This window comes from Sapajus apella, unplaced genomic scaffold, assembly GCF_009761245.1.
Source record: "Sapajus apella isolate SASKATOON/1434 unplaced genomic scaffold, GSC_monkey_1.0 scaffold12, whole genome shotgun sequence".
NCBI classification, from domain to species: Eukaryota; Metazoa; Chordata; class Mammalia; order Primates; family Cebidae; genus Sapajus; species Sapajus apella.
Window position 1 is genome coordinate 2,377,233 of NW_022436952.1, and position 10,597 is coordinate 2,387,829.

The window sequence follows — 10,597 nt, forward strand, 5'->3', positions numbered from 1 at the left end:
ATTTTTTTTTTGAGACGGAGTTTCACTCTTGTTACCCAGGCTGGAGTGCAATGGCGCGATCTCGGCTCACCGCAACCTCCGCCTCCCGGGTTCAGGCAATTCTCCTGCCTCAGCCTCCTGAGTAGCTGGGATTACAGGCACGCGCCACCATGCCCAGCTAATGTTTTTTGTATTTTTAGTAGAGACGGGGTTTCACCATGTTGACCAGGATGGTCTCGATCTCTTCACCTAGTGATCCACCCGCCTCGGCCTCCCAAAGTACTGGGATTACAGGCGTGGGCCACCGCGTCCGGCCTTTTTTATTTTTATTTTTATTTTTAGAGAAGGGGTTTCACCATGTTAGCCAGGATGGTCTTGATCTCCTGACCTGGTGATCCGCCCACCTCGGCCTCTCAAAGTGCTGGGATTACAGGCGTGAGCCACCATGCCCGGCCCCAAAGTGGCTTTTAAATTAATCTTTTCAACAAGGATATACGATCATTGACTATGAACCACAAAGCACTATGCAGAACGCTTGGCTTAAGTATTCTCATTGAATCCTCTCCGTGAGCTTATAAAGTCGGCAATATCCCCATGTTTAGAAAATAAATTAGGGGTAACAAGTAACTCACCCCTCATCCACTTAGCTAGGACTCAATCTTATAAAAATCCTGTATTGTCACTTAAGGCTTTAACAACGGGTGATGATCTAAGGTGGCTTTTACTAGACAAAATGACTGCAGAGAGCATGCTACCCACTAAGGAAAGGGAGCGAGCCATCCTCGCACCAATGTCCTGGTAAGAGGCCTGGGGCGAAGACATCCGGACTGGGCGACGATTACAGCCGAACTTCATCAAGGTGGGCGGGGCTGCGGGAGGGGAGATTGCGCATGCGCAATCGGCGGGCGACACGGCTCCGCCCCGCGCGCACTATTTAATCCCAGAATCCCTCTGTGTCGCACCAAACGGCCGCATCGTTCCAAGGCTGCGGAGGCCGGGCGCGGCAGCGTCAAGATGGCGGCTGCGGCAGTGGCGGCAGCGGCGGCGGCGGCCGCGGCTGCATCTCTTCAGGTGCTGGAGATGGAGAGCATGGAGACTGCCGCCGCCGGCTCGGCAGGACTGGCTGCGGAAGTGCGAGGCAGCGGCACGGTGGACTTCGGGCCTGGGCCGGGGATCTCTGCCATGGAGGCGAGCGGGGGCGATCCGGGCCCAGAAGCCGAGGATTTCGAGTGCAGCTCTCACTGCTCGGAGCTGTCCTGGCGGCAGAACGAGCAGCGGCGCCAGGGCCTCTTCTGCGACATTACCCTGTGCTTCGGCGGGGCTGGAGGCCGCGAGTTCCGGGCCCACCGCTCGGTACTGGCCGCCGCCACCGAATACTTCACGCCCCTGCTGTCGGGCCAGTTTTCCGAGTCCCGCTCGGGACGGGTGGAGATGCGCAAGTGGAGCTCCGAGCCGGGGCCCGAACCCGACACAGTGGAAGCCGTTATCGAGTATATGTACACCGGGCGCATCCGCGTCAGCACGGGCAGCGTGCACGAGGTACTAGAGTTGGCCGACAGGTAAGCGAGGGAGGCGGGAGCGCGGAGGGCTGCGGGCACGGAGACGGGGAGGTGCTCGCCAGCGGACTGGCGGGCAGTGCCTGCCACGGCAGCCCGCGAGTCCTGAGTGGGCGCATTGGGTTCACACTCGCTGAGCGCCTGCTGGGGGGCAGCCACCGCACTGGGCGAGGGGGATGCACCTGCAGGTCGAACGAGGGCGCCCCGCACCCAGGGACCTCAGATGCTAACTAGGTGGTGGGACAAAGGTGATGAAAAGGAAAGTCAGTATGTGTTAAGTGTTGTGCTGACGTTCAAAAGGAGTGAAAAGGTGCGGATTGAATAAAGACCTTTCTGAGGAGGTGACGTTTCTACCGACCTCTAAATGTCAAAAAATAACTGGCCGTGCAAAGATGGGGAATGAACATTACAGACAGCGCAAAGGCCCTCGGGCAGGATCCAGTTTGGTTTAGAGAAAAGCCTTAAAATACAGTGCAGTCAGACTTATCTAGTGGATGAAGAGGAAAAGGATGCGTGAGATGGCGTTGGAATAACGGCTCTGGATTTCACTGAGTGTGATAGGAAGCTGGGTAAAGAAATGATCTGATTTAAGTATTTTAATATTATTCTGCCACTGTGGTAAATGGATTGTAGGGAGCAGGAATGGATGCTCCAGAGACTGGTTAGAAGGCAGGTAATACCATTTATAGAGATGGGGAGGCGTTTGTTTTGGCAATTATCATCTTACAGATTTGTTAACAAAAACGCATCCACTCAGATGCAGGATTCTAAGGTACTAGGGTTTCAGCAGTGATCAAAATAGACAAAAGTCCTTTTCCTTATCGCACTTACGTTGGTAGATGGACGGTAAATAAGTAAAATGTATAGCCTGTTATGATGGTTATCACTGATGAAAAATAAAGCATGGGGGGAGTACATAGAAAGTGCTGGGGGAGAGGAAGTGCTTTTCAAATTGGGTGGATAGAGACCGCCTCTTGAACAGGACGTTTTGCTCAGAACCTAAGGAGGGAGGTAAAGAGTGTGTCAGGTAGGGGACACAGGTACAGAGACCCTGAGGAGGAGCTTGCTGTGTGTTAGAGAACAGCGGGAGCCAGAACAGCGGGAGTCAAAGGGATGCCTGGTGAGAGGAACAGGAGAAGCCCCAGGGTGGTAATGGCCTGTGGAAGGACATGAGCTTTTTTTTTTTTTTTTTTTTAATTTATTTTATTGCATTTTAGGTTTGGGGGTACATGTGAAGAACATGCAAGATTGTTGCATAGGCACACACGTGGCAGTGTGATTTGCTGCCTTCCTCCCCATCAGGACATGAGCTTTTATTCTGATTGAAATGGGAAGGTTTGGGGCAGAGGAATGATGCAGCCTGATTTGATGAATAATGCTTTGTTGAAAAAGGATGTGGCGGCCAGGCACGGTAGCTCACACCTGTAATCTCAACACTTTGGGAGGCCACGGTGGATGGATGCTTGAGGTCAGGAGTTTGAGACCAGCCTGGGCAACATGGTGAAACACCGTCTCTACTGAAAAATACAAAAATTAGTCAGGCCTGCCTGTAATCCCAGCTGTTGGGGAGGCTGAGGCACGAGAATCGCTTGAGCCTGGGAGGTGGGAGGTTGCAGTAAGCCGAGATTGCACCACTGCACTCCAGCCTGGCCAGCAGAGTGAGAACTCTTGTCTCAAAAAAAAAAAAAAAAAAGAACCAAGGATATGGCATTGAGGAGGAGACAACAAGGGCAGACGCAGAGAGACTAGTGTAGATGGTTGTGGCAGTGGTGGTGGAGGCTTGGATTGAGGAGGGAGAAGTAAAGGTGATGAGAAGTGCTTTGGTTCTAGATGTATTTTGAAGTTTGATGAGATGAATTTGCTGCTGGATTTGATGTGGGGTATAGGGGAAAAGACTGCCACTTTTTTGACCCAAGCAGTTGGAAGGATGACATTATTAAGATGTGAAAGATTGCAGAACAAGTCTGGGAGGAAGATCAGAAGTTTGAATTTGGTTAAGGAGGTGCCTGGGGCAGTTGAATATAAGCACAGGGGAGCTAGAGATGCATATTGGGGAAATTAGCATATAAATGGTATCTAAAGCCATGGGGCTGGATGGTATTACTTAGGGAGTGAACCCTGGGGTTCTCTAGAATGTGAAAGAGGAGCCGGCTGGGTGACGTGGCTCTTGCCTGTAATCCCAGCACTTTGGGAGACTAGGAGTTCAAGACCACCTGGGCAACATGATGAAACTGTTTCTACTGAAAATACAAAAATTAGCAGGATGTGGTGGCAGATGCCTGTAATCCCAACTACTCGGGAGGCTGAGGCAGACAGGAGAATTGCTTGAACCCAGGAGGTGGAGGTTGCAGTGAGCTGAGATTTCGCCACAGCACCCTAGCCTGGGCAACAGCGTGAGAGTTGGTCTCAAAAAAAAAAAAAAAACAACAACAACAACAAAAAGAGGAGACTGATCTCTTCGAAACGTAGAAAGGATGTCAAGGAGGGAGTTGCCAGTTGTGTCAACTCTGTCAACCCATAAGTGATGGTTGCAGGTTATTGATGCCATTGACAAGAGCTAGTTAAGCCTTGCTTTATAAAGAGGATCAGAAAAATGGTACAAATGTGGAAATGTTTTTTGGGGGGAGGCAGTCCCACCGAGGTAAGAGATAATAGAGCATGTTTGTGTGCTGCTGAAAATGGTTCAGTAGAAGAGGAGTAATTGATGTTACGGGAGCAGAGGAGTGATTGCAGGAGTAAATTCCTTGCAACCAAGAAGGGAACTGTAGGGATGGAAGAGGGGCGATCCCTTCCCTCCTTTTCACAGCTGACATTCTTAAAAGATAGGTTATAGGACAGAGAAAAGTGTAAGATTATTACAGGCACATGTGTGCTCGAGAGTCAGACAAAATAAGAAAACTCTTAAGCGCAGCTGAAATTTTTAGACCACCCCGTGGTTACAGAAAGAATAGGGACTTGGAGTCCTTCAAGACAGGTTATGGGAGAGCCCGGAGGGGAAAGCACGGCACCACAGGCTGTCCTGTTAGGCAGGTGGAACCTCACAGGCAGCAGCTGTCACAAAGAATAGATGTATCCCGTGGGAAAAGTTTCTGTCAGACCTTTAAAGTGTTGGACCTTAGCCTCCTTAGTTTTTCCTGTGAGTGCATCTTTCCTAGATCTGAGTAAGAGGGGGCGCTTCAGAGAAAGCCTGTTTACCTCATTAATGTGGATTTTCTCTACAGATACAAATCTCCCCCACAAAAGACAGCTCTTCAAAGTGAGTCCTGTGCTTTCGGCCCCTCTGAATATGTCAAAGAAGTATATTTTTGGGTGAAATACTCTGTTTCAGTATAGAATCCATATTAAAATTGGAAAGGTTGGACTGCGAAGGCAGAGTATAGGGTACAGCTGCTGGCGGATTGGGTGACGGGAAGATGAAGTTCCTGCCTGATTGTTTCTGTTTTCTTAAGAGGCTGGGTCATCAGTGAGAAGGTGGAGTGGGTTGAGCATAGCTCTGAGGGAGAGAAGGTTGTTGCTGAAAATGGGTGGAAAAGGGCCATTGCACTCACCCAAGCTATGTTTGATTCTGTCATATGATCTTGAGTTTGACAGATTTGCCCCTGCTCTACTGGGGAGTTAGAAGAGAGGATAGGATACTCCAGGCATTTTACTCAAAACTCTTCCCTCAGTCTGTCAGAGGCTAAGCAGCTGGCTTTTGTCAGGCACTGTTTGACGTGCCTTGCAACCAGCCATCACATTTAATCTTCCGAACAGCTCTGAGGCAGGACCCTCCACCCCATCCCTAAATGCATTCTGACTGTTGATGATCATGCCTGCCTCACTGGGCACTTGTAAGGATCAGAAATATGATAATAGAATATGCCTGATGCCCCTCACATGACAGATGCCTAGTATATGAAACCTATTTTCATAAAGCATTGCTTCCAGACACTTAAGGGAACATGTCTCTGAATTACCTGGAGTGTGTGCTAAAACTAGGAGCCCAGGACAGCCTGGGAATCAGGTGACGCTGGCACCCAGACATGTCTGGGAGCCACTATATTCCTTACCACTCCACTTTGTCTTTGCTTTATCTCTAAAATGATATGTTCCCTTAAAAGGGTGAAGGGAGCCTGCCTTATTCATCTTCATATTATAGTTAAGATAGTTACTAAGCACAATCACTAATAACAAATGGTTACTGAATTGGGAGAGGCCTGAACTGATGAAGTGATTCTTAATCTTGTTTTAAGGTTTTTCTTAGTTCTAGGGACTTAGTCTTTTTAAAGCAGTGGTCTCAAATTGGCTATCCTCAGGCTGATTGCTGCCAGATTTAAGAATTTGTCTGAAACGATTGTGGGTTTTTTTTTTAATTTACCTTTAAATGAATTTAGGTGAGCAGACAATATTTAGTCAGCTACATGCCAAATCACTTTGTTTTGTTTTTTAACCTACACTTTTTTTTTTTTTTTTTTTTTTTTTGAGATGGAGTCTCTCTGTGTCACCCAGACTGGAGTGCAGTGGCGTGATCTCGGCTCACTGCAACCTCTGCCCCCAGGTTCAGGCAATTCTTCTGCCTTAGGCTCCTGAGTAGCTGGGACTATAGGCACCCGCCACCATGCTGGGCTAATTTTTGTGTTTTTTGTTGTTGTTTTTTGAGATGGAGTCTCACTCTGTTGCTGGAGTGCAGTGGCACGATCTCTGCTCACTGCAACCTCCACCTTGCAGGTTGAAGTGATTCTCCTGCCTCAGCCTCCTAAGTAACTGGGATTACAGATGTATGCCACCACACCTGGCTGATTTTTGTGTTTTTAGTAGAGATGGGGCTTTGCCATGTTGGCCAGGTTTTGAACTTCTGACCTCAGGTGATCCACCCACCTCGGTCTGCCAAAGTGCTGGGATTATAGGCATGAACCACTGAGCCTGGCCTAATTTTTCTTTTTTCTTTTTTTATTGCATATAGCTTTTTTCATTAATTTCATTCTAAATAGCCTATTATTTTTTTTTCCTAAAAAAGAAGAAAGAAAGAAAAAAAAAGAATGAAGGAGAGGAAGAGAGAAAGAGGAAGAGGGAGAGAGAACGGGGGTGTTGCTTTATTGCCCGGGCTAGAATGCAGTCTAAAAATGGGTATGCCTATAATTGTGCTTAATAATAGAGACATGAAAAAAAAAATGAGGGAAGAAAATAACAAACAGGCAGCCAACCAATATTTCATTGAAACCTGTAAACAGATGTAATGTGGTACTGATAAGAGTGTATATTTTGTGTATTTAAAGTGGAGAGTTCTATAAATGTTAATTAAGTTTACTTGTTCCGGATCTGAGTTCAAATCCTGGATATCGTTGTTAATTTTCTGTCTCATTGATCTGTCTAATATTGATGTTGGAGTCTCCCACTATTATTGTGTGGGAGTCTAAGTCTCTTTATAAGTCTTATGTATCTGGGTACTCCTGTATTGGGTGCGTATATATTTAGGATCTTTAGCTCTTCTTGTTGCATTGATCCTTTTATCATTATGTGATATCCTTCTTTGCTTCTTTTGATCTTTGTTGCTTTAAAGCAACTCCTCCCTTTTATTTGTTTATTTATTTTTGCTTAATTTTTCTATTTTTAGTAAAGACAAGGTTTTACCATTTTGGCCAGATTGGTCTTGAACTCCTGACCTCAAGTGATCCTCCTGCCTTAGCTTCTCAAAGTGTTGGGATTACAGACCTGAGCCACTGTGCCTGGCCTGCACCCAGCCTCTACACATGTTTTTTTGTTGTGTTTCTGTGTTGTATCCTGCTTCTTCAGATGTTTGAGTTTGCGTGGCATCCCTGCTTTAGTGAGAACACAGTTCAGGACAAATCTTCTGAGTACTCCATCCCCTCTGGCTGCCCAAAGAAAAAGCTCTGGTGATGAGATTAAAACCTCTGACACAGGGAGTATATGTATTCAGGGTATCTTGAATCTATGCTCCTGGAAAAAAATTTCAAAATAAAATAAAACCTAGCAGAAAGCCTTTTTCTTCTGATATCTGACTGAAGAGACCCCCCAACAAGTTCCTGCCTGGCTGTTACCTTATACCATAAGGTCCTTTCACTGAAACCCTGTTTCATTTAAAAAGAGGCTGGTGGCCGGGCGCGGTGGCTCAAGCCTGTAATCCCAGCACTTTGGGAGGCCGAGGCAGGTGGATCACGAAGTCAAGAGATCGAGACCATCCTGGTCAACATGGTGAAACCCCGTCTCTACTAAAAATACAAAAAATCAGCTGGGCATGGTGGCGTGTGCCTGTAATCCCAGCTACTCAGGAGGCTGAGGCAGGAGAATTGCCTGAACCCAGGAGGCGGAGGTTGCGGTGAGCCGAGATCGCGCCATTGCACTCCAGCCTGGGTAACAAGAGTGAAACTCCATCTCAAAAAATAAAATAAAAATAAAATAAAAATAAAAAATAAAAAGAGGCTGGTGCACTGGGGGTGGTGGCGAACCTGTAATCTCAGCACTTTGGGAGGCTACAGGTGTGAACCTGTAATCTCAGCACTTTGGGAGGCTAAAGTGGGCAGATTGCTTGAGCTCAGGAGTTTGAGACCATTCTGGGCAACATGGCAAAACCTTGTCTCTACAAAAAAAAAAAGTATCTGGGTATGGTGGCATGTGCCTGTAGTCCCAGCAACTTGGGAGGTAAAGGTGAGAATCACTTGAGCCCAAGAAGTTGATACGGCAGTTGAGGCTGCACTGAGCCATGATTGCACACTGCATTCCAGCCTGGGTGACAATGAGACTCTTGTCTCAAAAAAAACAAAAACAAACAAAAATATGAGGCTGGTGACTAGCAAGGAATTAAGGAAGAACGGCAAAGACAAGTTTGGATAGGGATTTGCCTTTGCCAAGGACAAATTAAAGTGAAAATAAAGTATGGGACTGTTGTACTTTATTAAAGAATATGTTTCATGAAACCTTACATAATTAAAAATTCCTGGCCAGGCGCAGTGGCTCATGCCTGTAATCCCAGCACTTTGGGAGGCTGAGGTCAGGAGTTTGAGACCAGCCTGGCTAACATGGTGAAACCCCATCCCTACTAAAAAATACAAAAAATTACCCGGGCATGGTGGTGTGCGCCTGTAATCCCAGCTACGCGGGAGGCTGAGACGAGAATTCCTTGAACCCAGGAGGCAGAGGTTGCAGTGAGCTGAGATTGTGCCACTGCTCTCCAGCCTGGCAACAGAACAAGACTCCATCTCAAAAAACAAAAACAACCAACCAAAAAACTCCAGCTGGAACCAGTGTCATGTGCCTGTGGTCCCTACTACTCTGGAAGCTGAGGCAGAAGGATTGCTTGAGCCTAGGAGTTTGGGGCTGTGGTTCACTGTGATCACACCTGTGAATAGCCCCTGCACTCCAGTCTGGGCAGCGTAGTGAAAACTTGCCTCCTAAAATAAAAACTACATTTTGTGTTTTCATATATATATGTTTATATGTTTGTATTTCACATATATGTAATTGTATAAACTATAGTATAAATACTTTAAATATATCTTATATAAATATGATTTATATATATATATATTTTTTTTTTTTTTTTTCCGAGATGGAGTCTTCTTCTGTCACCCAGGCTGGAGCAGTGATGCAATCTTGGGTCACTGCAACCTCCACCTCCTGGATTCAAGCCATTCTCCTGCCTCAGCCTCCCGAGTAGCTGGGACTTCAGGCACCTGCCACCATGCCTGGCTAATTTTTGTATTTTTAGTAGAGACAATATTTTACCATGTTGGGCAGGCTGATTTTGAACTCCTGACCTCGTTATCTGCCCGCCTTGGCCTCCCAAAGTGCTGGGATTACAGGCATGAGCCACCATGCCCGGCCTATGTTTTTTTTTTTTTTTTTAAGAGACAGTCTTGCTTTGTTGCCCAGGCTGGAGTGCAGTGGCTGTTCACAGGCACGATTATAGCTCACTAGAGCCTTGAACTCCTGACCTCAACCAATCCTCTTGCCTAAGCCTCCTGAGTAGCTGAGACTATAGGCATGCATCACCATGCCCAGCTCTGTATGTGCTTTTTTTTTTTTTTGAGGCTAGAATCTCATTCTGTCACCCAAGCTGGAGTGCACTAGCAAAATCTCGGCTCACTGCAACCTCTGCCTCCCAGATTGAAACGATTCTCTTCCCTCAACCTCCTGAGTAGCTGGGATTGCAGGTGCCCACTACCAAGCCCAGCTAATTTTTGTATTTTAAGAGACAGGGTTTTGCCACATTGCCTAGGCTAGTCTCGAACTCCTGGCTCAGGTGATTCTCAGCCTCTCAAAAGTTATGGGATTACAGGCGTGAGCCACCACGCCCAGCCTATATGTGCTTTTAAACATCCTTTTCCAGTACGATATTTTCTAATTTGGTGGTGGGTTTTTTTTTTTTTTTTTTTTTTTTTTTTTTTTTTTCAGATTTTGTGTATAAAGTAAGATTAACCATTTCAATATATATAATTTAGATGCTCTCAAAATGTGACCATAGACTGGGTATGGTGGCTCATACCTGGAATCCAAAACTCTTTGGGAAGCAGAGGCAGGAGGATTGCTTAAGGTAAGGCGTTCAAGACCAGTGTGGACAATATAGTGAAACCCCCTTTCTAAAATAATAATAATAATAATAATTTTTTTTAAATGTAGGCCGTGGCCAGGTGGGGTGCTCACACCTGTAATCCCAACACTTTGGGAGGCTGAGGTGGGCAGATTACCTGAGGTCAGGAGTTCAAGACCAGCCTGGCCAACACAGTGAAACCACATCTCTACTAAAAATACAAAAATTAGCCAGATAGGCCGGGCGCGGTGGCTCACGCCTGTAATCCCAGCACTTTGGGAGGCCGAGGCGGGTGGATCACGCGGTCAGGAGATCGAGACCATCCTGGTCAACATGGTGAAACCCCGTCTCTACTAAAAATACAAAAAATTAGCTGGGCATGGTGGCGTGTGCCTGTAATCCCAGCTACTCAGGAGGCTGAGGCAGGAGAATTGCCTGAACCCAGGAGACGGAGGTTGCGGTGAGCCGAGATCGCGCCATTGCACTCCAGCCTGGGTAACAAGAGCGAAACTCCATCTCAAAAAAAAAAAAAAAA

General features: G+C 46.7%; 1 protein-coding gene across 1 annotated transcript in view; it reads left to right on the top strand.

Moving 5' to 3' along the window:
* The first annotated feature begins 860 nt into the window (after positions 1-860).
* The window catches only part of KLHL11 (kelch like family member 11), a 12,294-nt gene continuing 2,557 nt past the window's right edge, over positions 861-10,597 (top strand). The window contains exon 1 of the mRNA XM_032279662.1: positions 861-1,538. Within this exon, the coding sequence (XP_032135553.1) occupies positions 994-1,538 (545 nt within the window). The 5' untranslated portion in view covers positions 861-993. The remainder of the gene's footprint in view (positions 1,539-10,597) is intronic.